General features: G+C 46.0%; 1 protein-coding gene and 1 non-coding gene across 8 annotated transcripts in view; both read right to left on the bottom strand.

Moving 5' to 3' along the window:
* The window catches only part of Zc3h7a (zinc finger CCCH-type containing 7A), a 41,704-nt gene extending 15,390 nt beyond the window's left edge, over positions 1–26,314 (bottom strand). The window contains exons 1-13 of one of the 7 annotated variants that reach the window (XM_076577850.1): positions 26,161–26,282; positions 19,215–19,279; positions 13,636–13,737; positions 12,281–12,320; positions 10,197–10,394; positions 7,324–7,482; positions 7,029–7,109; positions 6,903–6,941; positions 5,077–5,110; positions 4,585–4,868; positions 1,892–2,105; positions 747–811; positions 25–211 (exon numbers count right to left, since the gene is read on the bottom strand). In XM_076577850.1, coding sequence (XP_076433965.1) covers positions 25–211; positions 747–811; positions 1,892–2,105; positions 4,585–4,868; positions 5,077–5,110; positions 6,903–6,941; positions 7,029–7,109; positions 7,324–7,482; positions 10,197–10,394; positions 12,281–12,320; positions 13,636–13,703 — 1,369 coding nt within the window. In that variant the 5' untranslated portion in view covers positions 13,704–13,737; positions 19,215–19,279; positions 26,161–26,282. Of the gene's footprint in view, positions 1–24; positions 212–746; positions 812–1,891; positions 2,106–4,584; positions 4,869–5,076; positions 5,111–6,902; positions 6,942–7,028; positions 7,110–7,323; positions 7,483–10,196; positions 10,395–12,280; positions 12,321–13,635; positions 13,738–17,676; positions 17,975–19,214; positions 19,280–25,393; positions 25,652–25,750; positions 25,915–25,940; positions 26,053–26,160 lie in introns of those variants that run through there. The other 6 variants (XM_076577849.1, XM_016002431.3, XM_016002432.3 and 3 more) reach the window with 6 other exon arrangements.
* LOC121831942 (U1 spliceosomal RNA) lies at positions 17,917–18,088 on the bottom strand. The gene has a single exon (XR_006075534.2). It is a non-coding gene; the product is annotated as a U1 spliceosomal RNA (small nuclear RNA).
* Positions 26,315–27,665: the final 1,351 nt, after the last annotated feature.

The following is a 27,665-nucleotide window of genomic DNA, read 5'->3' as shown; positions in this document are numbered from 1 at the left end:
CTGCCCACTAGGTTCGGTGCTGACCTGATTTTACAAAGCAGATCTGGCAAGCTTGTCTCAGCTCATGGGTTCCTTCGAGGGGGTGCCTAGGAGTCCCTGACGAAAATGGTTTAGCAATCACACTCCCAAATAAGTTTCCAAAGTCATTTCTAGGCTGACTTGCAATTCCCAGGAAATTTTCAGAGGGAAACAAACTTCCTGGTCCATTCATCTGCAAAAAGAGTAAGAAAACAAAAAAAAAAAAAAACAAAACAAAACAAAACGAAAACAGGCAACAAATATTGTACTATCACTAAAGAAGGAACTGGGCTCCTGTGGAGAGTAGGGTGAGGCTGGTGCCATTCCGTCCCAGGGTGCTTCTCCATGACAAACTGTCAGTTTCTGTGTTTTTCTCTTTGGACTCGGGGCCCCTTTAGGGATCCTCTATGAGCTGTTACTAACACACAACTGGTTTGCTTCCACAGGACACAAATCTTACACACTCTGCTCTGTCTCCTTGCTCTACTAAGCTACACTACATAAAGCTGGCACTATCTGTAATGGTGATTAATTTGCTCCGACAGATCGAGTCACATACTCAAAACATGTATTAATGGATGCTCTGGATGAGTTTTCTAATACTATTCCCCACAGCACACAGAAAATTCAAGGAAGCCTTTCATTTTTCATTCACATAATTCAGTTACTTAAGCACAGCCTATGTTCAATTTAAGCGATGTATTCACAAAAGAGGAAGTGAGACTTACAAGTAAAAGGGAGGAATTACTGTTGTTAAGCGTTGTTCCCTCTCTAGCAGTTGAGGTGGACAGATCTAAAATAATAAAAAGACTTCAACAGACCTTTTCACTCTACATCAATCAGCACACAAGGGCTCTGCAGCTGACTCCCTGTGGCTCCCACAGCTTTCCCATCCCAACCCTAGAAGCTTTCTTACTCACTACTGACAAGAGGGCTGACGGTCTCCCTTCTAGAAGCCAGGGCCTAAGCAACCCTTAGCCATGATGGAGAATTATCTATGCCAGGAGCATAGTCTACTGATTGGGACTAAAACAAACCTAAGGAAATGAAACCCACACTCGAGCTGAGAAAGGCGCCTCCTCCTCTCTGACATGAGCAGCAGAAGCTCAGGGCTGCCTCATCCGGGTCTACATTCAGTTGCTTCCCCTGCCATTCTCTACCCCATCTTCTCACTGGAAATCTCTGAAATTTAGACTTTTACCCTTTAACTACTTATCAGTATCTCCAAAAAATATGAAGACTTTTTCCACTATTTATAGTATGTAGTAAGGGCCCAGGGGTACAGCTCAGTAGTAGAGCACTTTACATAGTGTGTGTAGGCCTCGGATTCCATCTCGAGTACCCCAGAAAAACAAAAGCAAACTAACAAAAAACAAAACCAAAACGAAAAACCCAAAACCAATTATTCAGCCTAGAACTGACCAGACTAAGATCTCAGTACTCTATGATAAAATGAGGGCATAGGTTGCCGAGCTCCACAGATGAAGTCTCAGCCATGTCTAAATGTTATCATCCTGAACCCAGATGTGAGGCTAGTTTTAATGTTTGCCAGTTCACATCCTTTAAATGGGACAGACTTTTACAGCAGAATACACTTGAAGACATTTACCCCCAAACAACAAACACCAGCTTAGCCAATCGTGCCATCTAAAACCAGTACCACATCCAAGCCGACCTCATGCCCTTGCTTCTGACTCTCAGGATGTCAGGTAAGTGAAGCCACATGCAAACTAAGGGCTCCCTCGTTATACTTTAGCCATAATGAGGACAAGTGAAGAAACTACCACCTAAAAAGGCTTTATAAAATTGCCATATACATTTTCATTTTTAGAAAATTGACTGTAGCTGTTTATAATTTAGGAGAAAGTCTTACCTCGTTTGGACTCAGTCACTGAAAATGAATTTAGAGACGAACAGAAGTCTCCCAAGGTTGAGGTCAGAGGTGAATACAACTCTGCAAAGGAGGACGGAGGAGCGTACCTCGCACCGACAGGCAGCGTGCCGAGCAGGGTCGCTCCTGTCCTGAAGGGCAAGCTAGGAGCCACACCGGCTGTCGGGAGGGAGCCTCTGCCCAGGGTGGAGGAGGGCTGAAGAGAAGAAATGAAGAAATTCATGGGCCTCTCCTCATCAGCTTAGCGTCCTGCTTTTACCACCAGCATATGAAAACAGACAGACCCCAGACTAAGGAACGGTACTGACCAGAGGGCTTGCACCAAAGGAGAGTCCACCACAGCAACCGAGAGCAGCAGTCTGTGCAGGCCCTCCTCCCCGCCCACCACGCTACATCCACCCGCCAGCATGGACGGGATCCTCGGAAATCCGGCTGACAGCTACAAGACTGAGTCTTGGTGGAGACTTTTTTTTTTCTGTTTTTTTTTTTCAGACAGGTTTTCTTTGTGTAACAGCCTGGCTGTCCTGGAACTTGCTTTGTAGACCAGGTTGGCCTCCAATTCACAGAGATCCGTCCTTCCTGAGTGCTGGGATTAAAGGCGTGCGCCACCATGCCTCGCTGAGACACTTTTAAAGACACAGTCTCATGTAAATCGATTATGTCCCTATAGATGACCCTGAACTTCTGATCCTCTTGCCTCTGCTTCCCAAATGGTAGGATTACAGGTGTGTGCCACCACACAGTACTGAGGGTGTAACCCAGGGCTTCATGCATGCTAGAAAATCATGAGCTACATTCTTAGCCCTGAACTCACACTTTTATCTATTTTGTATTTATTTTTAAACTTATTAAATTTGCTATAAAAGAGGGATGGGGTTGCCGGGTAGTGGTGCATGGCCTCTCAGTGATCCTTAAGACCTGAGATGCACGCAGGCAGCTCTCTCTAGGCTCCATCTCCATCGTGGGACTTGGATGAGGGACTGATCCAGGTGACAGGAACAGTGTTCCAGAACCTGTGTCAATTCTGTCCTGTATGTGAGTTTTTCCCCTTAATAAATTCTTTGCCCTTTAAACAGACTCCGTGGATTTCTTGTTATAAGGTTTAATGTTTTTAAGGAAGTAATTTGTATGTGTATGTATTTGTATGTGTTTACTGTATGTGTGCAGTGTCTGCAGAGGCCAGAGAGGCCATCAGATCCCCTGGAATTGATGTTATAAACAGTTGTGAGCTGCCATGTGGGTGCTAGGACTCAAACCTGGGCCCTCTGGAAGAGCCATTTCTCCATTTCTCTAGCTCATACAAGTGTGTGTGTGTGTGTGTGTGTGTGTGTGTATGTGTGTGTGTGTACACATATATACATACATACACACAAATATGTGTGCTCTTTTATATGTATTATCTGGTGTGTGTGTATATCCATGTATACACATATATTTAGTTGAGAGTGAGTATGTGTGTTATTATGTATGTATTATCTGATAGCCACACAAGTTTAGTGAGTGAGTGAGTGAGTGAGTGAGAGAGTGTATGTATGTGTTTTGAGAAAGGGTCTCATTATGTAGATCTAGCTGGACTGGAACTACTAATATAGACCAGGTTATCCTGAAACTCACAGAGATCTTCCTGCCTCTACCTCACAAGTATTGGGATTAAAGGCATGTGCCACCTGGCTAAAGATTTATTTTTTTAATTGGGGGTTGGGGTGGGGGAGCTTTCCTGAGTATATCCATGAAGCCAGAAACCAAAGCTCAACCTTACATATCATTGCTGAGGAACTCGCCTACCTTGTCTTTTGGGACCTGGGGCTCACAGACGAGGCTATGCTAGCTGGCCAGTGAGCCCCAGGGATCCTCCATGTCCACCTCCGCAGCTCTGTGATTACAAGTTGGTGCTACCACACCTGGCTTTTTGTTCCCCCGGGTCCTTCTGCTTTCATGACAAGCTCTTTACTCCCTGAGCCATCTCCTAAACCCTCGGATGCAGCCATCTCCTAAACCCTCGGATGCAGCCATCTCCTAAACCCTCGAACGCCTATTCTCTATCAGAATGTTATGCTTAACCTTTCCATTCCAGAAACATTGATCACTTCTAGACAGCACACTCCTTTCTTGTATTTCAGCAATGACCATGTTATCCAGTTATCTGTTATCTCCTCAGAAGAAGCAAAGAAAATGTCAAGGTCAGAAAGCAAAAGTGAATCCTAGAAGCAACACAAGTTATCTACCATGTTGCATTATACTTTAAACAGGAGGTAACTATGTCCTTGAGAAGACAAAGTAGGGCTGGGGAGATGGTTTCATGGGTAAAGTGCTTGCCTTGTAAGCAAGAGGACATGAATTCAATCCCTGGAACCTTTGTTAAAAGCATAAACATAAATAAAAATTTGAAAAGAAAGAGAGAGGAGAAACTAAACTGAGCAGGAGAGATGGCTCAGCAGTTAAGATCATTTCTCTTCCAAAAGACCTGAGTTCTATTTCCAGCATCCACATGGGGCGGCTTACAACTGCCTATAACTCCAGCTCCACAGGATCTGACGCCCTCTCCTGGCCTCCACAGGCACCTGCACATATGTCACACACACCACCACCACCACCGCCACCATCACCACCGCCGCCACCACCACCACCGCCATCACCCACATTCTTTAAAAGGGAAACTAAATAGTGAAACTCACCATGACAGCATCATTTGTTTCTGGGGCTGAATCAAGGAGATCGTCTATGTCATCCCCAAGGACAATGTCTCCATCATCTACAAAGGCGTCTGGCAGTGTGAAGGGGCCCTTCCCTCCATTTGCAAACACTGTGGATGGCAGTGGGCTCTCATCCACTTGCAGTTGCAAAACAGAAGTTACAGGCATAATAGGAACTGAGGCCAGCTCACTCCCAATATCATGAGGAAAACTGGATGTAGGAAGGGAGACAACTGGAAGCACTTCTTGCCTTGGGGTTAATAAATCTGTAACAGACATAGAAATTTGCTCACTCCAAGCCACTGTATTACAAAATAAGACTGCTAACAGCCAATAACCAAGGACATAAAAGCAGTCACAGTCTTGCTTTCATCACACAGCAATCTCACCTGACAATACGATATAATAAACAGTGTAAAACGGGCAAACTAGCAGGCATACTTCAGAAGGTTAAGATGACAGGTAAAAACATACCTGGCTCAATATCTTCCACGGAATAGTTCACAGCCTGGAAATTAAAGCAACAGTGATCATGTTTTCAGGATTCTAAACTCTAAAGCAGTCTGAAAAACTCATCTTAAAGGGTGATGTAAGCCAGGCAGTGGTGGCACTCGCCTTTAATCCCAGCACTTGGGAGGCAGAGGCAGGCGGATCTCTGTGAGTTTGAGGCCAGCCTGGTCTGCAAAGCAAGTTTCAGGACAGGCTTCAAAACTACACAAAGAAACCCTGTCATGAAAACTAAACAACAACAAAAAAAAAAGAGTGATGCAGATTTGCAAAGACATTTGATGATACTAGAAATCAAAAGAACATTCAAACCACTTATCTCCTACTCTTTTGGTTTGTTGTTTTGAGATAGGATCTCACTCTGCAGCCCTAGCTGGACTGAAACTCACAGAGATCCACCTGCCTCTGCCTCCCCAGTGCTGGGATTAAAGGTGTGCACCACCATGCCCTGTTTCTTCTTCTTTTGAAACAATCTCATGCAGCACAGGCTGATCTCAAACGCAGAATGTAGCTGAGAATGACCTTGAACTTCTAGTCTTCCTGCCTCCATATCTGGGATTACCAGGCATCATCAAAGCTGGTTTTTTTTTTTTTTTTTTTTTTACTTTCTTTTGAAGACGGATCTGTGTTGTCCTTATTCGTCTCACTTTCCTGGGATCACAAGACTGCACAGCCACACTGGGAAACATTGTGTACTTCTAGCAGACACACATTTCTCAAAGGCTAGTTAGAGGAGACTAGAGACTAATCTAGTCCCCATCCACCAGCCTCTCACAATGGCTAGTGCCATCCCATCAACCACAAGGCTTTCAAGTTTAAAAAAAAGAGAGAGAAGGGGCTGGAGAGATGGCTCGGTGGTTAAGAGCACTGGCTGCTCTTCCAGAGGTCCTGAGTTCAATTCCCAGCAACCCCATAGTGGCTCACAACCTCCTGTAATGAGATCTGGTGCCCTCTTCTGGCCTGCAGGCATACAGGCAGACAGAACATTCACAACCTCCTGTAATGAGATCTGGTGCCCTCTTCTGGCCTGCAGGCATACATGCAGACAGAACATTGTATACATAATAAATAAATAAATCTTTTTCCAGGACAGGCTCCAAAGCTACCCAGAGAAACCCTGTCTCAAAAAAGAAAAAAAAAAAAGATAGGGAGAGAGAGACAGGGTTTTACCATGTAGTCCTGGCCGGCCTGGAATTCTATGTAGACCAGGTTGGTCTTGAACTCACAGAGATGCTCCTGCCTCTGCCTTCTAAGACCTGAGACTAAGGAATCTATAGCCATTACTGACAAAGTTTGTTTTTTTTTTTCAAATTTTAAAAATTAGATTTATTCATTTCATGTTATTGTGTATATGTATGTATAGCACATGTGTGCTTAGTGCCCCGGAAGGTCACAGGACCTTCCCTGGAACTGGAGTTGCTGATGGTTGTACACTACGATATGGGTGCTGGGAACTAAGCCTGGGCCCAGGTCAGCTGCAAGAGCGGCAGTGCTCTTAACTGCTGAACCTCCCTCTGGCCTTTGGCTGTTGTTATTTTTTAAACCCCAATGTCTCTCAAAGCTAGTATCTGGCCTGGATCCATGATTCTCACAGAAAACTGAGCATCAGTTCACACCCTGTCACAGGCTCCAATAGCCTGCAGGTAGTGCTGGCTAAGACTAAATTTGACATGGCCAGTTTCAAGTCTGAGGCATCAAAGACACACACACTAAAACTATAAAATGCACAGTTGCTAAGACTTCCAACCCTCCTTTTCTCAGAAGCATGATTTTTGCACAGATAATAACCCTACCTTGGCAGCCCCATCTCCAGGAACTGGTTTCAGTGAGAGCTGAAATAAAATGAAAATGCAATTTCAAAACAGAACTGACTCAAGATTATAAAACAAAATGAAAAAACCCTGAGAAGTTTGACTTACCTCAGCTCTAACATATGCTTTCCTTATTTTAAATCCCAATTTCTGAGCTAATTCTTGGGTTAGTTTTATTACATGTTCATCCTAAAAAAGGCAACATTCATAAATATATCTGCAGTGAAACAAGAAAACAGGGCTGTTTTATTTCCATCTAGACACTTGACTGACAGCTGTCATACTGAAGTGGGGCAGGCTGGAGGCTGCATGAGCACTCGATTCTTTCACACACCATGGAGACATATGAGAGCAGTTCAATACTTCAGATGCAAACAAGTGAACTAAAGTATCCATTCCATACCTGAGGCACTGCTAAGGAGCATTTTGCTACAGCATCATAGGCCTCTCTGTAACGTCCTAAGTCACTCAAAGCCTTAGACTTCCGATATAGAGCCTTGCAGTTACTGGTATTAATACTGAGGACAGCATTACAATCTTCTAAAACTTTATCATGGAAACCCTGGTGGGAAAGGCCAAAAGAGAAAGCCAGAATCACATGATTAATATCTCACTCTGATGCCTGTTTCATACACAAAAACAAATGTGTGACTCCATTCTATGATTCTCAACTCAAAGTTCACAATGATATTTTTCATTTGAGTGATTTTGTTAGGATACTCCACATATATAAAAGTAGGAAATCATCAGGAATATCTATATACTCCCTATCTTATATCAGACAATGTGAGTACTTGGTCACAGAGCCCTAGATCTCCGAGGAAGAAAGCTTCCAGGATATGGCTGGTGCTCCAGCATCATAATCACCCTATTCTCCTCCTCACTGTCATCACTGCTTTTTAAATCCATTAAAAATGTCAAATGTGGAGCCTGAGAAGATGGGTCAGCACTTAAGAGCACTGGCCACTCTTCCAGAGGACCCGGGGTTCAATTCCCAGCATCGACATGGGAGCTCACAATTGCCTATAACTCCAATCCCAGGGGATCTGACCTCCTCTTCTGGCTGCACAGAAACACAGGCAAAACACTCAAACATCCTCTTCTGGCTGCACAGAAACACAGGCAAAACACTCAAACACTCTGTATACACGTGGTGCACATACATGCATGCTGGTAAAGTGTAAAATAAAATAAATCTAAAAAATATATTTTGGGGGCTGGAGAGATGGCTCAGCAGTTTAGAGCACGGGCTGCTCTTTCAGAGGTCCTGAGTTCAATTTCCATATATGTATGTATGTATGTGTATATATGTGTGTATGTATATGTATACATGTGTGTATATATATATACATACACATATACATATATATAAAAGTATATATACATACACTTTTTTTTTCCTTTTGGTTTTTTTTTTTTTTAAAGATTTATTTATTTATTATGTGTACAGAAGAGGGTACCAGATCTCATTACAGATGGTTGTGAGCCACCATGTGGTTGCTGGGAATTGAACTCAGGACCTCTAGAAGAGCAGTCAGTGCTCTTAACCGCTGAGCCATCTCTCCAGCCCCTCCTTTTGGTTTTTTGAGACAAGGTTTCTCTGTGTATCCCTGGCTGTCTTGGACCTCTGTAGACCAGGCTGGCCTGAAACTCACAGAGATCCACCTGCCTCTGCCTCTCAAGTACTGGGATTAAAGGTGTGCACTACCATTGGCTGGCAGTGTGCTATATTTAAATCAAACTTAGAAAGGGCTGGTGAGAGCTCAATGGAGGAGTGCTTGCCTAGCATGTGTAGGCCCTAGATTCCATCCTGAGCCCTGTGAGAAATAAAACATATCTTTAAAAACAAACAAACAAACAAAAACAGCCAGGGGACTGGAGAGATAGCTCAGCGGTTAAGAGGTCCTGAGTTCAATTCCCAGCAACCACATGGTGGCTCACAACCTCCTGTAATGAGATCTGGTGCCCTCTTCTGGCCTGCAGGGACACATGCAGACAGGACACTGTATACATAATAAATAAATATTAAAAACAAAAACAAAAAACAAAAAAACAAAAAAACAGCCAGGTGGTGGTGGCACTCGCCTTTAATCCCAGTACTTGGGAGGCAGAGACTGATTCATCTCTGAGTTCGAGGCCAATCTGGTCTACAGAGTGAGTTCCAAGACAGCCAAGGCTACACAGAAAAACCTCATCTTTAAAAAAAACTAAGTAAAAGCCGGGCAGTGGTGGCTCACACCTTTAATCCCAGCACTCAGGAAGCAGAGGCAGGCAGATCTCTGTGAGTTCGAGGCCAGCCTGGGTTACAGAGTGAGTTCCAGGACAGGCACCAAAACTACACAGAGAAACCCTGTCTCAAAAAACAAAAACAAACAAACAAAAAACACAAAAAAAATCCACTAAGTAAATAAATAAATAAATAAATAAATAAATAAATAAATAAATAAATAAAACAAAAATACTGTAAATTTGGGTAGGAGGGGGGAGAACAAGGGAATCCGTGGCTGATATGTAAAATTAAATTTAATAAATAATTTTAAAAAATGAAAAAAAAATACTGCAAACTTATCTTGCAAGATATTGCTCTTGGCTGGCACCTGGAAGCCCTCCAAGACTACAGAGCTATAACAACTATTCTTTGTAAAAAGAAAATTTAAAAAATAGAAGAAAAGGAAGGGACTGCCCTTGCTCTTACCCTTATTTGAACACTGTACAGTGTATACACACACGAACACACACACACACATCACTAAACACTACATGATACCCGACAAATCTCCAATGCTGATTGACATGTCAATTTTAAAAGTATAATGTAACTTCCAAATAGCTTATTGATCAGGAATACATTATAGAAAGCAACGTCAGGGCTAGAGAGATGGCTCAGAGGTTAAGAGCACTGACTGCTCTTCTAGAGGTCCTGAGTTCAATTCCCAGCAACCACATGGTGGCTCACAACCATCTACAATGAGATCTGGTGCCCTCTTCTGGTGTGCAGACATACATACAAACAGAACACTGTATACATAATCAATAAATAAATCTTTTAAAAAGAAAGAAAGAAAGCAAGCCCAGCCACCCCGAGTACACGTGGACGGCACTAGCGGGCCAGGCGCAGCTCAGTGGCAGATGCCCAGTGTCATGCCACGGTCTTGAAAGCACAGCTGCTAGCTTCCACATCTAGTTCAGGACAACACTCAGGAAAATGACTCTTTATTAATGTACTACATCACTGAAGAAAATGCTCTAGAATTAATTTTAAAACTCCCAACTCACCATATTAGAATAGCAGGCAATACGATTTATATGAAGTTTTTCAATGATTTCTTTAGGAATTAAAATTTCTTCAGACTTTGCATAATCAGCTATACTCAAAGCTTCTGAGTACTGACTTAGAGAGCTACTCCAATCACATTCCCGATAAATATCATTTCCTTCATTAAAAAGATTTCTCACGAGAGCGTTCAAATACACCTAAAAAGAGAAAATTACCTCTTGAAGCCAGAACAAGGTAAGACAGAAGTAAATACCATGACAATGCCTAAAACTTCAGAAAGCACTGCTGGACAGCAGGGCAGAACTTCTGTAAGACAGCTGCCACTGCTGCCTTGCTAGCAAGTTCATCCTGCCTACTTCTGCAAGAGAAAACGGTTAAAAGCACTTTGTAAGTGTATGTGTGTGTCTCTGATTCTGTGCAGGTAATAAGACACTTGGTGCAAGTCCTCAGTCAAGAGAGGACAATAATATTTATGGCTTCAAATCTGCTGCCATCCTCCTGCCTCTGCTTTCCAAGAGCTGAGAGTACAGGCATGAGCTACCAACCCCCGCTTTAGTTTAAGCCTTTGGCGAGGATTTCTGACACGGCAACAGCAATAAATGCTCCCATTGCTGCTGCACAGCACACTAGGGAGCATGTGCAGGTAAGCATGCACATGCACAGTAAGTACCTTTAGTATTTGCACGTCTTTACCAGCTCCGTCACTTTCCACATTTTTATGGGTCATTTACATTTCTTCTTTTAAAACATTGTTATTTGTGGGGGACTGGGAAAAGGGGAGGAGTGGTTTTAAACAAGCCACCGTGCATGTGTGGGGGTCAAAGAATTTGGGGGAGCCAGATCTCTCCTTCCATCATGCAGGACCCATGGAAAAACTTCAAGGCATTAGGCTTGGTGCCTGGTGCCTTTACATGTGTAGCCATCTCTCTGGCCCTGTATTTCTTCTTTTATAAGCTATGTGCTTAGATCATTTCCTGATTTAGGGGATGAGGCTAAGTAATTTGCTTACTGAGTGATTACACCCATTTGTTGATATGTACCTTTTCTATCATAAGATCAGATAACTTTTTTGGTCCTAATACACACACATTTAAACTGACTACATTGCTAAGGAACAAAGCAGGCATTAACGCCTGACGTGGCTTGTGATATGCCACTGAATGTCTGTGGGCCCCAGTTCCACATACGGAAAAACAAAAGGGTTTCTCCAGGTATTTCAGCTCAAATACTTTAAGACTCTCCTCAGTGTGGAGAGGAGAGGAAGATGAGGAACTGAACACAGGGAAGGAGGAATGTGGACACTTGGAAACACACACCTTCAGAGATTCCAAGCCACAGTGCTGTAGTCCAAGGTCCAAAGGAGTGGCCTTCTTCTTCCTACGTCTGGCCAGTTCATCCCAGTCTTCCCTCCCGCTCTCTAAACAACCCTCCTTCACTGCTGTCAGGACTTATCAAAACTGAAAACGATGACACCCACATTCTCTGTTCAATTCCACTCCACTTATTTTTGACAAAACAGTAGTTAGCTGGGCAATGTTGGTGCACGCCTTTAATCCCAGCACTTGGGAGGCAGAGGCAGGTGGATTTCAGTGAGTTCATGGCCAGCCTGGTCTACAAAGCAAGTTCCAGGACAGCCAGGACTGTTACACAGATAAATCCTGTCTCAAAAAACTAATCAATCAATCAATCAATAAAATAAAATAGTAGTTAATTGGCAGAGGGTTCAAAATCCATACTAACTCAGACTATACTAACATAGGAAAGAAAATGCAAGACAAGTGTCCAAAAATGCCCCAAAGGCTGTCCTATATAGAACAGGCTAGCAAGCTTCTTCTATAAATGCCAAAAAGTGAGCATTTAAAGCACTGTGGGACATTTAAATTCTGTCCTGTGTCACGAAAGTACCACAGAGAATACATAAACAAATGGCTGTGGCTACAGTATTCTAATAAAGCTTTATTTGTGAAAGAGGGCAGCTGGTCAGGTCAGGTGTGATACACAAGGCCAGGGTTTGCCAAATCATGTTGCAGATTATAGTTATTGAGCTACTGTGACTAGCCACAACCCTTCCCAAAGTCATTACCGCATATTGCTCCTGGGTCCCTGGATATGACAGCGGAGACCTGAGAAGAAGAAACAAATCTATTGTAATTACCAAGATCTACTACAAGTGGTGTTCATTTGTTCTGAGACAGTGTCCCTGACTGACATGGTGCGCACTGAGGTCAGCCTGCCTCCACATCCCACGTGTCAGGATTACAAGAGTGCTCCACCATGACAGGCTCCTTATCAGCATTTGTCAGCCAGAAGTTATCTTAAACTGCACTTTTTAGGGGCTGGAGAGATGGTTCAGTGGTTAAAAGCACTGGCTGCTCTTGCAGAGAACCCTGATTCAGTTCCCAATACCCACATGGGAGCTCAAAGACCCAATAATACTCTCTTCTTGCTTCTGAGTGCAGGAATTACAAGTGCTGAGGCATTTCAGGTATGGGCTACCATGGCAACTACTGTTTCCTTAAGTACAATACTTCTCTTTCAAATCTACTCCATTTCAAAAAAGACCTAATTCTTCAAATACCAAAAAGATTAAAAATTGACACTTTCTGATCCGATTTATTGCTGATCAGTGTCTCCTCCCCAGAAAGAACAAAGAGACCCTTCTGCCTGGATATGTCCCCAAGCAAAAACTGTCTGCCACTGGTACTGTCCCTAACAGCATGGCCTGACAGCAAAAGTATTCTGTGCTACAGATGTTCATTCCAGATGTTTAATTCACCAGAATGCTTCTTATAGGAACACATCCCAATTCTTCAGTCAAATTTGAGGGAAAGGGCTGCAACATAAGGGCTTTAGCCCTAAAAACCAACAATAAGAAGAATATACGAATATCTATGGGTTGGGGATTTAGCTCAGTGGTAGAGTACTTGCCTAGCAAGCCCAAGGCCCTGGGTTCAATCCTCAGCTCAAAAAAAAAAAAAAAACCAAAGAATATCCAAAAGGTGGTACACACCTTTAATCCCAGCACTTGGGAGGCAGAGTCAGGCAGATCTCTGAGTGTGAGGCCAGCCTGGTCTATAGAGTGAGTTCCAGGACAGGCAGGGCCACACAGAGAAACCTTGTCTTGAAAAACAACAACAACAAAAAAGAATAAGGAAAAAAAATGCTGGAATGAAAATGTCACTTCCAACCCAACCTGAACACTATGACAATTCTCAGGCTTCTAGGTATGGGGGATGCTTCATGCTTATAATCCAGTGCTTGTGAGGTTGAAGCAGGAGGACTGTTAGGAGTTTAAGGCTTTCTTGGGCTACAGTGTGAGATCTCACAACAGAAAACACCAAGAGATCTCTGACTTTCCACATGTGTGGACTCCACACATAATTCAGGAGAGGCCATCCGAAAGGCACACTAGAGGGCCATCAAGCGTCAAGTTCTTACTGGATGAACTGGAGACCTTCCTTAATGTTGTGCTGCCTTTTCCTTCTCTCCTCAGACACACTGGACATGTTACCCCGCACATCCACTTGCTAACTGAGCAATCTGTAAAGAAACAAGGCATAAAATTACTGCACCCACCAGCAATTCTGGATTTCCCACTAAAACACCCATAATTCTAAGCACTCGGGAGGCAGAGGCAGGCAGATCTCTGTGAGTTTGAGGCCAGCCTGGTCTACAGAGTGAGTTCTAGGACAGCCAAGGCTACACAGAAAAACTGTCTTGAAAAATAAAAAACAAGCAAACAAATCCATAACTCTAGGCCCTCACTCGGGCTAGAACACACCCATTTCCAAAGGCCCTGGACACTGAGGAGCCGTTAGGTCTTTCTTTGGGGTTCCTGTGGTGTTTGTCCACAGCACGCTATTTTCAGACTGGTCAGGGTGCGTGACCCTGCTGATCCCGTGCCCCTCCTCACAGTCCACATGCAAAGGCACCCCTTCTTGACACAGGCTTTGTCTCTTCCTCATCAACCTGCGTGTGTGAGCGGCAGCAAGAACAGTCTTAGCCATGCTCAGCTTCTGGAAGATCTCCACACGGGAAAACTTTACCTCCCCTGCCTCGGAGGGAATCTGACATCCTAGTAAGCAGGGCAAGAGCTTCTGAGCTAACCTTACAACAGTACAGACAGATCTAAACACAGTGACTTCATGCCACTGCTATCCATCCCTCTGACCAACCTTCACTGAGCAGTTCGCAGCAAGTTAAACGGAAGCCCTGAAAAGGGACTGAGATAAAGGACAGATTTCCGGTGCTGGTGAGATGCCCGGAGGGTGAGAGAACTGGCCGCTCTTCCAGGACTCAATTCCCAGCACGCACATTGACAGTTCCCAACCATCTGTGACTCCAGTTCCAAGGAATCCAACACCTTTTTCTAGTCCCTCTCAGACACTACATGCATGTGGTACACAGACATACATGGGCAAAACACCCACACACATACAATTATAAAATATGGATTCCCTGATGCCCACTCCAGATTCCTGGTTTCAGTGTCTGATAGCTGCTCATTATAGAGTGTTCTCCCTGCTAGAGATTAGCAGTCTCTCTTGTTACCAGGTGTGACAATCAAAGAGATCTCCAGATAGTAGCAAACGTCCTCAGGGGCCAGCAGGGAAAGGGGCATTGAATCACCCTAGGCTGAGAACTGAGACCTACAATGAAGCTCATGTGTTCAGACCTGGAGACACCTCAAGCAGGCGGCTGAAATGTTCTGGTTTCACTACTGCTTGCCACTGTAATGTCATTTAAGGATACACAGGACTGGATGCCCAGAGGCTGACTGGCATGCATCTTTTTGGTCTTTCCAACACTGTCAAGTGTTAAGAATTTGTATTTGATACTGTAGCGGCAGCACTCAGAAAAGACATCTACCACTTGCTTTCAAATATTCCCCAGGCATGGTAGCATATATCTTTAATCACAGAGCCAGTTCCAGGACAGCCAGGCTACACCATGTCTCAAAAAACTAAAAATAAATAAATAAAAATCACATATTCCTCCAACTTATAAGAGGAGAATCAGAATGAAAAGGCAGAATGTTGATTAACTGTGGGTGCTAAGTACAGGAATTCACTTTCATGTCTTTGAAAATTTACAGAATGAGTTTTTAAAAAATCCATGACACTGGGGGCTAGAAAGATGGCTCAGTGGTTAAGAGGACTGGCTGTTCTTCCAAAGGACCTAGGCTCAAGTCCTATCACCCACATGGTGTCTCACAAACTCCTGTCCCAAGGGCTGATAGCCTCTTCAGGCACCAAGCATGCAAGTGGTGCCTATACCTGTGTGTAGGCAAAACACCCATACACAATAAAGCAAAAAGTTTTGTTTTTTAAGTTCCTGACACTCAAGTAAAATGGCCTTAATGAAGTAAAATTTCTGGAATTCTTAAACAGCTTTTAAAATAGTTTAGTCAAGAAGCAGGTGAGATGGTTCATATTAAGAACACTTGCTGAAGGCTGAAGAGATGGCTCAAAGGTTAAGAACACTAGCTGCTCTTCCAGAGGTCCTGAGTTCAATTCTCACAACCATCTACAATGAGATCTGGTGCCCTCTTCTGGCCTGCAGACAGAATATTATATACAAAATAAATAAATAAATCTTTGATTTAAAAAAAAAAAAAGAAGAAGAGTTGTTGCACTGGGCAGTAGTGGCATATGCCTTTGATCCTATTTAATCCTAGCACTTGGAGGCAGAGGCAGGTGGATCTCTGTGCGGCCAGCCTGGTCTACAGAGCGAGTTCCAGGACAGCTAGAGCTACAGAGAGACCCTGTCTCTTCAGGGGGATGGAGATTTGGCTTCTGGCTAATGATAATTAGACTTTATAGCTTTATATATATTTATATATAGCTATTTCCCTAGAAAGTGCTAGAACACCTTGAACTCTGACTTCTTACAAAGGGCACAGGGCAAAGAGCTAAATATTCAAGCATATGATTAGAAGGAAATATGGTGGACATGGTGGTGCACACCTTTAATCCCAGCCCTCAGGAGGCAGAGACAGGTGGATCTTTGTGAGTTTAAGGTCAGCCTGGTCTACAGAGTGAGCTCCAGGATAACCAGGGCTACACTGAGAAACCTGTCTCGGAAAAAAAAAAAAAAAAAAAGGAAAGAAATTAAAAATCCTCTTGAAAACTGTGGCCAGAGCCTCAGTTGTCATTGTCTTGTCTTTTTGAGATAAAGTCTGACCCTCGCAGGCCTGTCTGGAGTGAACTCTAGATGTAGTGCAGGCCGGTCATGAACTCTTGATCCTCCTGCTTCCCCTTCCTAAATTCGGGAATTATAATTATAATTGTGCTCAAAAAGTTGTTTGTTTGTCATGCTGGGGAACTGGACCAGGGGCTTCACATGCATTCGGCAGGCCTGGCGGGCAGGCATGCTCTACCACAGAAACACACCCCTCAACTCATCCCCAAACAGCCACGAGTTCAGTGTACCAGGCAATACTTAAAGACAGTGGGAGGGGCTAGAGAGACGGCTCAGCGGTTAAGCAAACCCACGTGGCAGCTCACAATTGTCTGTAACTCCAGTTCCAGGGAATCGGACACTGTCTTCTGACCTCCATGGGCACCAGGCACTCACATGGCAAATAAACATGCCAGAAAAATACTCACACACATAAAATAAATCTAAGCAACAGTGCAACAGCATTTCATTTTCAATCATGTTTTCAGTTTTTCTCAAAATCTCTCCTCCCTCCCTCACCCTCCCCACCCCCGATACAGGGTTTCTACCTAGATTCTCCAAATAATATTTTTCAATATTTATTACATCTGTCTATCTTTAGCAACCTGCCTTTCCTATCTTAACACCAACTCACTTTATGTGACAAATTTAAAGTAAGCCACAGGGACAATGAGATGGTTCCGTGGGTAAAGAAACTGGCTACCACTGCTAACAATTTGAGTTTGATCCCAGAAAACTATGACAGGAAAAACCATTCCTGAAGGCATCATCTGAACACACTACACACACACACACACACACACACACACACACACACACACACACACACACACACACGGGTGGCTTGACATAAATTACAGTTCATTCCGAAGTCCTTCAGCAGCGTGCATAGCATTATCTCCCCCACGCCCTTTCCTTTGAGAAAGGGTCTCACTGTGGAGTCCAGGATGGGATGTGTGTGTCAGTATTAGGTAGCTGGACATAGTGGCGCACGCCTTTAATCCCAGCACTCAGAAAGCAGAGGCAGGTGGATCTCAGTGAGTTCCTTGGAAAGATAGACTACTGGCCCAGCCATTCTCTCCTGCATGCAGACACTGTTCCGTCACAGATTTCATTTTGCTTAGAAAAGGACCCCACCTCCCACCTCCATGTTTAAAGGAAGAAGACTATTTTAGTTCACCCTTATTTTGGTTTGTGGTTTTATTAGGTATTTATCTGCAGTGCTGGGGACTAAACCCCAGAGTCCCTGAATACTAGACAGCACTGTGACAACTGCCTGCCCACCACACCCCAGCTCACCTTGCTCTTCAATCCTGTCAAAGTCTGGCCTCAGTTTGTTTGTTTGTTGGTTGGTTGGTTGGTTGGTTGGTTGGTTTTTTGAGATAGGGTTTCTCTGTGTAGCTTTGGAGCCTGTCCTGGAGCTCACTCTGTAGACCAGGTTGGCCTTGAACTCACAGAGATCCGCCTGCCTCTGCCTCCCCAGGGCTGGGATTAAAGGCGTGTACCACCATCTCCAGCAGAGAATATTTTTTTCTTTCTCAAGGAGACACAAATGCAATCCCCACTACCACAAATTATGCAGCTGGGTTTCTTGCATCTGGGAAAATTAAAAAAAAAAAAAAAAGAGTCAGCACACCCCAAGGGCAACAGATGAGCATTGCCTCGGAGACACACCTTCTTGTTGATGCTATCTCACCTGCCAGGTCAGTATGAAAATTCTCTAAAGCAAATCCAACAGTCACTTCTCTCCCGCAGAGCAAAGGCTGCATGCACTTCCTGTGTCACTCCGTGACACTTCTCCTCACCTTCTCTCACGGCCACTATCTTCACTCGTCTCCCCTTGGGCAAGCCCTCGAGCTTCATCTGGACTCTTCCAGATCTCTCCATTGTCTTCCCCAGAGGACCTCTAGCAATGCCCAGACATAAATGACACCAGCTAGGCCCCCGACTACTGATGGCTCTCTGACTGACAGTTCCACTTGGGTGTCACACAGGTGTCTTAGGTTGTTTACATGGTACTAGGCTAGTACAAAGGAATGTCTCCTTCCCCAAATACTGTCCCATCTGCCTTCCCCAAAGGCAGCTAATCACTGCCTCCAATCTTGTATGTCCTGCCAAAGATACCCTACAGAAAACCCTTGATCTGAACCAGGCCTGTGGCACACACCTATAATCCCAACATCCAGGACGAGGCAGAAAGATCAAAAGCTTCAGGCCATCCTTAGTTACACAGTGAGTTCAAGGCTAGCTGGACTACATGAAACCCTGTCTCACAGAAAAAACAAAAAAGTTCTTTGTCTCAACTTAGGTGCTGGTTATGAAGCAGCACCTCTAGACAAAACAGCACAGAATGCCACATGTGTACACAAATAAGTGCTAATGAGAAGTCAGCACAGTATGTATGGCAAACAGTCTTACCCTCAGCCTTTTCCTGCTTGTGCTTGTCACCAGAAGAAGTGTAAAAGGTTCACGGGACTCTATGTTCTCCCCTTGTGATTTCCTGTGAGTCTATAATTATCTTTTCAAATAAAAACCATTCTGTGTCCAGGCAGTGGTGGCGCACACCTTTAATCCCAGCACTTAAGAGGCAGAGGCAGGCGGATCTCTGAGTTTGAGGCTAGACTAGTCTATGAGTGAGTTCTAGGACACAGAGAAACCCTGTCTTGAAAAACAGAAACAAAAAAAATTGTGCATGTTTTTTTTTTGTTGTTCAAACTAAGGCTATTAGCATGTTCTGCACTTGGCCTTTTGCACTAAGTAACAAATCTCAGCATGTTCTACATTTATCTACACATACCATACACAACGTTCCATGATTAAGTTGTACCACAACTTACCCAAGCCCTGGTGTGCACAGCCTGCTGTTAACAACCTTGCAAGTTCGTGTCAGCATCTCTCATCTCTGTAGAGTAAAGGGAATGTGTATGCCGAGTAACACTACCCAAACATTTAATAAAAACTCCATCTAGTCCACACTAACACACCAACAGTCATCTTTTTCATAAAGAAAATTCTAGGATCTGGGCAGTGGTGTCACACACCTTTAATCCCAGCACTTGGGAGGCAGAGGCCTTGTGAGTTCGAGGCCAGCCTGGTCTACAGAGCAAGATTCAGGAAAGGCGCAAAGCTACACAGAGAAACCGTCTCGAAAAAAACAAAAACAAAAACAAAAAAAATTATGTGCATAAGTGTTTTGCCTGCATCTATGTACATGCACTATGTGCATGCTTGGTGCTCTTGGGGGTCAGAAGAGGGCACTGGATCCCCTCCCTGGAACTGGAGTTACAGACAGTTGTACACCACCAAGTGGATGCTGAGAACCAAATCTGGGTCCTCTGCAAGAGCAGCAAATGCTCTTAACTGCTGAGGTAATTAAATTAATTGGCCCTATTAACTGTATATTCTCTTCCCAAACCTAGCCAGTTCCTCAAGGCAGCAACCAAAGTGTAGACTGTTCTTTCTTTCACAATTCCATATCCTACCAACTCTCAAATGCCACTAATGGCAGCATCAGAACATCAGAACACACACAGAGTATCCCAGGCCTGTAAGACCTCCTCCCAAGCCCGTGCCCAGCCCAGTGCTTTTACTGTCCTCTCCCTAGCCTCTTCCCACAGGACACTGAACGGAAGGAGTTGGGAGTAGCAACACACTCCTGTAATCCTAGCTATTCTGGAGACAAGAGCATCAGGGGTTCAAGTCAGGAAGAACCCCAACTGCGTCACTGTGCTTCTGTGTGGAAGCCATCAGTGCCTTCCCAAGGCTTTTAGACGAAACCCTTGCTTCCTTGCAGTGCACTAAAGGGGCCTTCCTTCCCCTCCCTCACACCATTCCTCCTCCAGGCCACACAGGCTCTGGGGCTGTGAGACTGCCTAAGCACTCTGTACGCATAGGCATCGTGCTTGCTGTTTTCTCTGCCCACAGTGTACATCCTCGTCCTCCACAGAGCTGGCTCCTTTTCATCCTGGAGTCTTGGCTTAAAAGACACATTTTGGGACCTTCCCTTATCACCTTAAATTGCCACAATGCCTACCTTGACCTCTATTGGTCACTTTAACAGGGACCTTGTCTCTTGGTCCTGACTACATGAACAACATAAGGAACTAGTTCACTAAATAGTTGGATGAAGAGGAACCGAGCAGTCAAGTGTAAAAAGACTGTTTCATGAAAAGTCCCAAGATCAGTTACATTAGAACTCTGTACAACTGATCTCAAGACAACGTAGAATGAGCCGGACATGGTGGCACACATCTGAACCCCAGCACAAAGGAGGCAGGCAGAAAGATGGAGATCTCCAGGCTAGCCTGGGCTACAGAAGGAGACCCTGTCTCAAGACAAACAATCAAGGAAACAAGCAAACAAATGAAGCAAGGGAAGGGAGGGAGCTGGGCGGTGGTGGCGCACACCTTTAGATCCCAGTGGCTGGGAGGCAGAGGCAGGTTGGGAGGCAGAGGCAGGCTGGGAGGCAGAGGCAGGCTGGGAGGCAGAGGCAGGCTGGGAGGCAGAGGCAGGCTGGGAGGCAGAGGCAGGCTGGGAGGCAGAGGCAGGCTGGGAGGCAGGCTGGGAGGCAGAGGCAGGCTGGGAGGCAGAGGCAGACTGGGAGGCAGAGGCAGGCTGGGAGGCAGAGGCGGGCTTGGAGGCAGAGGCGGGCTGGGAGGCAGAGGCGGGCTGGGAGGCAGAGGCAGGCTCGGTCTACAGAAGGAGTTAACCTAGACAGCCAGGGTTCCACAGAGAAACCTGGGGGTGGGGGTGGCCAAGCAGGAAATGACTGGTGCAGTCACATGTGAGGAGCAAGACAGGGATGAAAGCACTAGAGTGAGAAGAAAACAGACAGCCACAAAGAACCCGAAACCATAGGGGACACCCCAAGGATTATGGCAATACATTCCAACATCCACACTTCTCCTCGGTTAGAAGAAATGAATGAATGGAGGAAGGCTTTTAGCAGTACACATCCAAACAGAAAACTCAGTTAAGTAGGAATTAGTTTAATTACCTAAACTCTAACAAGCTAGAATATCCTCTTTCAGAGATCAGCTGTTTAAAAATTTTGTTACTGTCCAGAAGTTGTATGAGGAGGGAGAAAGCACACTGAATCCCCATTCTAATTCCCTGTTCAGTCAGTGTCTGCGAGGTGAAAGGCATTGTCCTTCAGTCTAGTACAAAGCCAGTATGGTGAAATTCATGGCCTTTCACCTTTCACAGCATGGGGAGAAACCAGCTCCCATGAACAGATCCCACGAAAAGTGAGATGTTACTATAACATACTGAGACAGAACCAGCAGCTGCCACCCTCTGGTGCCATGGGCTGTGCTGAGAGCTTCACCTGTAGTGAGTCATTTGACCTTGATGAACTAAGAGACAGGTCCTAGGTGGGTACAAAGATGGGACCCTGGACAGAGAATGGACCCAGACCACAGAGCTAGATTCCAAAGCTAGCCTGATGCCTGGAAAGTTCACTATTCTGCACCAAGTACCCCAGGCTGCTGGAGGAGGACCAGCACCTCTCTCAGGTGGCCTGGGCTCAGACACAGGTGGACACTTCATGGTCATCCAAGAGGAATAGAATGAACATGCTTGTGCACACATGTGTACACACAGGCAAGCTCATAGCAATCATTTAAAGCATCTTCACTCAAGCTGAGGGGTTAGGAAACATGCCCAAGAAGAAAACCTCCATGGATATGCTTGGCCAGAACATATTCAGACACAAATACTTCATGTGGGGGCGCTGGAGAGATGGCTCAGAGGTTAAGAGCATTGGCAGCTCTTCCAGAGGTCCTGAGTTCAAGTTCCAGCAAGCACATGGTGGCTCATAGCCATCTATAATGGGGTATGAAGCCCTCTTCTGGCCTGCAGACATACATACAGATAGAGCACCACATACATAAAATAAATAAATCTTGGGCTGGAGAGATGGCTCAGAGGTTAAGAGCACTGCCTGCTCTTCCAGAGGTCCTGAGTTCAATTCCCAGCAACCACATGGTGGCTCACAACCATCTGTAATGAGATCTGGTGCCCTCTTCTGGCCTGCAGTCATACATGCTGTATACATAATAAATAAATAAATCTTAAAAAAAAAAAAAACTTCAAGTGATGCAACCTTTCCAAGATAACAAATGGACCACCAGCTGGCCCTGATTCAACTACCATTATGGGACTGGCAAAGCATTCCGGGTGTAAATATGATCAAGATACAAGATATACGTATATGAAATTGTCAAAATATAAATAAAAGATATTTTTTAAAGGGGTGCAAGAAAAAGCAGTCTAGTATTATTGTAATTTTGCTTTAAAAAATTATCCACTGGCAGTGGCGCACGCCTTTAATCCCAGCACTCAGCAGGCAAAGGCAGGCAGATCTCTTTCAGTTCGAGGCCAGGCTGGTCTACAGAGCAAGTTTCAGGACAGCCATGGTTATACAGAGAAAACCCTGTCTTGAGAGAAAAAAAGCAAAAAACCTACCAAATGGTTCAAGTAGTGTTACTGGGAACCTTTCTTTTTGTTTGTTTGTTTGTTTGGTTCCCCGTGGTTCCCCCACCCACCCAAGCACTCTACCACTGAGCTAAATCCTCAACCTGTTTTTTTTTTTTTTTTTTTTGAGACAGTTTCTCTGTTTAGTTGTGGTGTCTGTAGAGATCCGCCTGGCTATGCCTCCTGAGTGCTGGGATTAATGGCGTGCACCACAACCACCACAACCACCACCACCACCACCACCACCACCACCACCACCACCACCACCCGGCTGTGAATCTTTCTTGAAACAGTGTACACTAGCTGATTCTGCAAACACTTCTCCAGCCCTGGGCAAGAGGGTAAAATGCCACACCCTGCCTGCTGCAGTCCAGGTGGAGAAACCCTGCTAAACAGCTTCTCCATTCCCTGAAAAGGCTACTCCCTTTCCTGAAAAGGTTTCTCTCTTTCCTGCCACAAGTTCTCTCTTCCTGAGTCAGCTTCTCTCTCCCTGAGACAGCATCTCACTTTCTGAAAACTGGAGGAGGCTATGGGAAACAGCACCAGGAAGGTAACTCCTTTTTTGGGCTAAGTCCTCCCTTCCCCCATGGGAACTGTTCACTTTGAAACGGCCAAGAGATTCCAGATTCTGCAAACTTGGGAAGCAGCCTCCAGTCAAGCAGAGCAGATCACAGGGAACCCTGCGTCTTCATGTACAAACCTGGGATTATTCAATAATCTGAATTATTCAATTCAATTATTGAATTGAATTCAATAATTCAATTATTCAATAATCTGAAATAATCTGCCCGAGTCACCACAGCCGTGATGTGCCTCAGATCCCCAGGAGGCCCTACTGCTCAAGAGCTGACATCTCTTGCCTTCTCACGAGACATGCCCAAGCAACCCCCAGCTCCAAAGTCACATCCTCTCTTGCTTGTGAAACAGAACTTTCGCCTCTCACCATGGCTCAGAAGCTTCATGATCTTACTAAATAAACTGACAACACATTGCTGAACTTGGAGAATTAAAAAGTAAATTTACAAATTTTTTTTGGGAGCAAAACCTGGAAAGGTTGAATACCTCATTATTTAAAAAATATGTATCAATGAAATCACTTAGAAAGCCATGAGAGGGTGGCAAGACAGTGCAGCACGTCAAGTCACCACTGTCAAGCCTGATGACCCCAGTTTGGTGCCCAGCTGACACGGTGGGTGGTGTTTCAAACACACACACACACACACACACACACACACACACAAACAACTTTTCTCCGAACTTTGCTTGGATGACTTTTGGGGTCTACTGTTTGAGATGAGCCTCCCCCTGCTGCCCCCCTCCCTCCCACTTCACTGTGACAAGTGGCTGCGACCACAGCACCCCACACTTGAGGATAATGGAGAAAAGTGTGGTTTGCTGGAACAAAACACAATCAGGTGTTATCTACAAGACAAAAGCTTCCTCACATGGTATTCTGTCTAGAAAACCCATTTTCAAGTATTTGTGACAACAGAGCAGAGTTTTTCTTTCTTTCTTTCTTAACTACCTATTCAAACTACTGCCACAGCTGACAGTCTAACAACAGATTTCTTCACTTACAAATGGATTTAACACACCCAAATCAGCAGGTTTCAAACTCAGTCACTATTAACAACTCAAGGCCTTACAGCTGGCTGGCGCATGAACATTGTTGCCAGTAGATCTGGGAGTGAGGAGGGAAGAGAGTGTCGTCAGAACATAACCCCAACCAAAACTCACAGGAACTGGGAGCAAGGAAGGAGTGTCCCAGTTCATCTGGAGGACACTAAATCAACTGGCTCTTTGCACAACACCTCCTCTAAATATTGACAATATTCAACTTCAATAACGCAATCTGATTCTCAACTGAAGCTCACCCTGAGCTTCAACAGAGAAAACTGTCCAAGCACTTGATTTGGGGCACAGATGAAGAATACCATCCCAACCTTACCACACACAACACAGAGCAGCTCCGCTCAGTTTAACTGAGGGTGAAAAGACCCTTCGATCCCTTGAGGTCGTCCTGGAAAGGCAGCCACTTCCAGAGAATCAGGAAGAGCAGATGGCAGTGGCTCCCAGCCCCTCCCCCATCCGGACGCTCCTGTTGAGCGCTGTCCAATCGAAATATGATGCTAGCCGTACAAGCCATTTTAAATTACCAAGTGGCCATACTAATAAAGTAAAACAAAACAAAACAAAAAACCAGACCAGATTGTTTTTATTCTAACATGGCCACAACAGGTATCCTCTCAATTAACACACTACTAAATATATGCTGATTTAAGTAAGAGCTTGGCAAGGAGATCTTTTTTGTTCTTTTTTTCTCCCAAATCACACTTTAAAATTGACACCAGAGCCGGGCTGTGGTGGCGCACGCCTTTAGTCCCAGCACTCGGGAGGCAGAGGCAGGTGGATCTCTGAGCTCGAGGCCAGCTTGAGCTACAGTGAGTTCCAGGACAGCCAGAGATACACAAAGAAACCCTGTCTCGAAAAAAAGAAAAGACAGAAGAAAAGAGGAAGGAAGAAGAGAAGAAGAAAAACAAACCAGAAGAGTAACTCAAAAGTCTAGCCACATTCGATGTTCCTAGGCCCCACGTCACCAGGACCACCTTGGCGGACAGCGCAGGTCCAGTTTCACCAGACTCCCTCAGTCGTCAATACCCCACACCTTTACCCTCTTTGATCCTTAAAATCTGGGGACCGAAAGCGCCCAACCCCGGAATAAATTCACCCAATCAGAGCACAGGCACCGCCCCTTGGGCCTAGCGAGGACCTTCCAGCCTGACCACACCCCTGCGCGGACCACCCCTTGACCGGAAATTCCCTCTAATGGGAACTGACAGGTCTCTATTCTTCAGGGGTGGGGAGAGAACCCCCGAGAACCCCCGTGCAGTCCCCGCACCTCTGCTCAACACCGGAAACCGGTCGCCACCCATACGCGGGGTGCACCGCGGGCAAACCCCGCAGGGATGAACCCGAAACGGGCGAGCGCGCACTCGGCAGGCATCGTGCGCGCCCCCAAACCGAGACAGCTTTTACCCCGGGTCCCCCGCGACCACCTAGCACCCGGAAATAACGAAATGTAAAACCACCCAAAGCGACTGCGCGGACGTCGGCCAAGCTATCCGGGTGGCGGGGGCGCGCGCCCCGCGCTTGCGACTCGGGAGGCTCCCCGTGCAGCCGGCCGCCCGGCTTCCGGGGCCCGCGCCCCTCCCCCGCCCGGAGTCCGTTAACGGCCGCGCGTGAGCACCAGGCGGGGGCCGCGCTCGGCGCGCGCCTCCCCCAGGATCCCCGCGCGTCCCCTCCCCTCACCTGCGGGGCAGCACCCGGGACGCGGGCTGCGCGGGGATCGGAGGCGACAGCCGGACCTGCGCTCACCCGCTGTCGCCCTCTGTCTCGCAGCTTTCCTGGGCGACCCACGGCGGCTGCCCGCCCGCGACGCTCGGGGCGGCGCCCTCTGGCGGCCGGAGGCCTCGCGCGCCGCCCCGCAGACGCCGCCATTGGCTGCGCCGCCAGCGTCAGACCCGGGATGGAGGCGCCACGTCGGGACTACGGGGCTGCGGAAGCGGCGGCGATGGGCGGGTGCCGGCGCGGCTACAAGGATGGGGGTGAGCGGCCCTGCGGCCGCGAGCCCAGTGTCCTCGGCCTCTCCCTGGCGGCTCAGGCACCAGAGTGGGACTGGGAGGCGACCTAGATTCACCTGGGCGCCAGGGTGTCACTCCCTCCGCACTCTGTTCCCTGCAGTAATTTGTCCCTTGTGTCCTGCTCTGCGCCCTGTCACTGTTGGCATCACCTTGAAAACAACCATATGTCCGTGTCCCTTCAAGTGAATGGCAGGCGTCGGGACCCTGGGAGGTGATCTAAACCCGTTCAGGTGCTGGGGGTGTCACTCTCCCCGGAACTTATTCTCATCAGTTGTGCTATACTCGACACACAGTCACTACTTGTATCATCTGGAAAACAAGATGCACTGGTCTTACAAAAGAATGGTAGGCACGGATCTCGGACTCCATAGTCAGCCTCGTTCTCCGTGGCCTTCAGGTTTCAACTTAGATTTCACTGTATTCACCTGTGTTTCAGTGACGAGACGCCCTCAGGGGCCTGCATTGTGCCCAGGCACAGCAGTGTGTAAGGCAGATCCCTGCGACAGGGGATGCGGAATGGCAGTGTGGATCCACAAGCCTGCAAAGACAGACAGACAGACAGACAGACACACACACACACACACACACACACACACACACACACACACACACACCACACACACAATAGAGCAGGAGAGTGAGAGAGCGCTGCTTCAAAGCAAACAATCTGGGAAGGATTCCGAGAAGTGACACCAAAGTAGGAGGGAGGTGCTCCAGGCACGAGGAAGCAAAGCTCCTGAAGCTGGGCTTGGGTAGCTGAGGGACAGGAAGACCAAAGGTGTGTGTGGGTGTGTATAGAAAGCTCAAAGAGGGTGAGCCACTACATGAAATTTGAAATTCCTTCTCTGAGATGGGAATTCCGGGGTCTAATTTACAGTATTAGAAAGTTTCTTTACACTCTTGTGCAGATAATGGTATATAGAAGGGACAAGCAGAAAAGTGAAAGGGACTGAGGATGGAGCTCAGTTGGCAAAGTGCTTTCCTAGCACGCACAAAGCCTTGGGTTTGATTCCCAGCACCAAAACCGGGTGTGGTGGCATGCACTTATAATAGCAGCAGGGGGTGAGGAGGGAGGTCGGGAGTTTCAGGACTTGTTGGCTATGAGGCTGGAGATACGCAGGTATAGGGCCACAGGGAAGAGGGAAGAATTTACATTAGAAGACTGGAGATGCA

Source organism: Peromyscus maniculatus, chromosome 8, assembly GCF_049852395.1.
Source record: "Peromyscus maniculatus bairdii isolate BWxNUB_F1_BW_parent chromosome 8, HU_Pman_BW_mat_3.1, whole genome shotgun sequence".
NCBI lineage: Eukaryota > Metazoa > Chordata > Mammalia > Rodentia > Cricetidae > Peromyscus > Peromyscus maniculatus.
The sequence above is the reverse complement of the archived record's forward strand: the minus strand, read 5'-3'. Positions and strand labels throughout refer to the sequence as shown.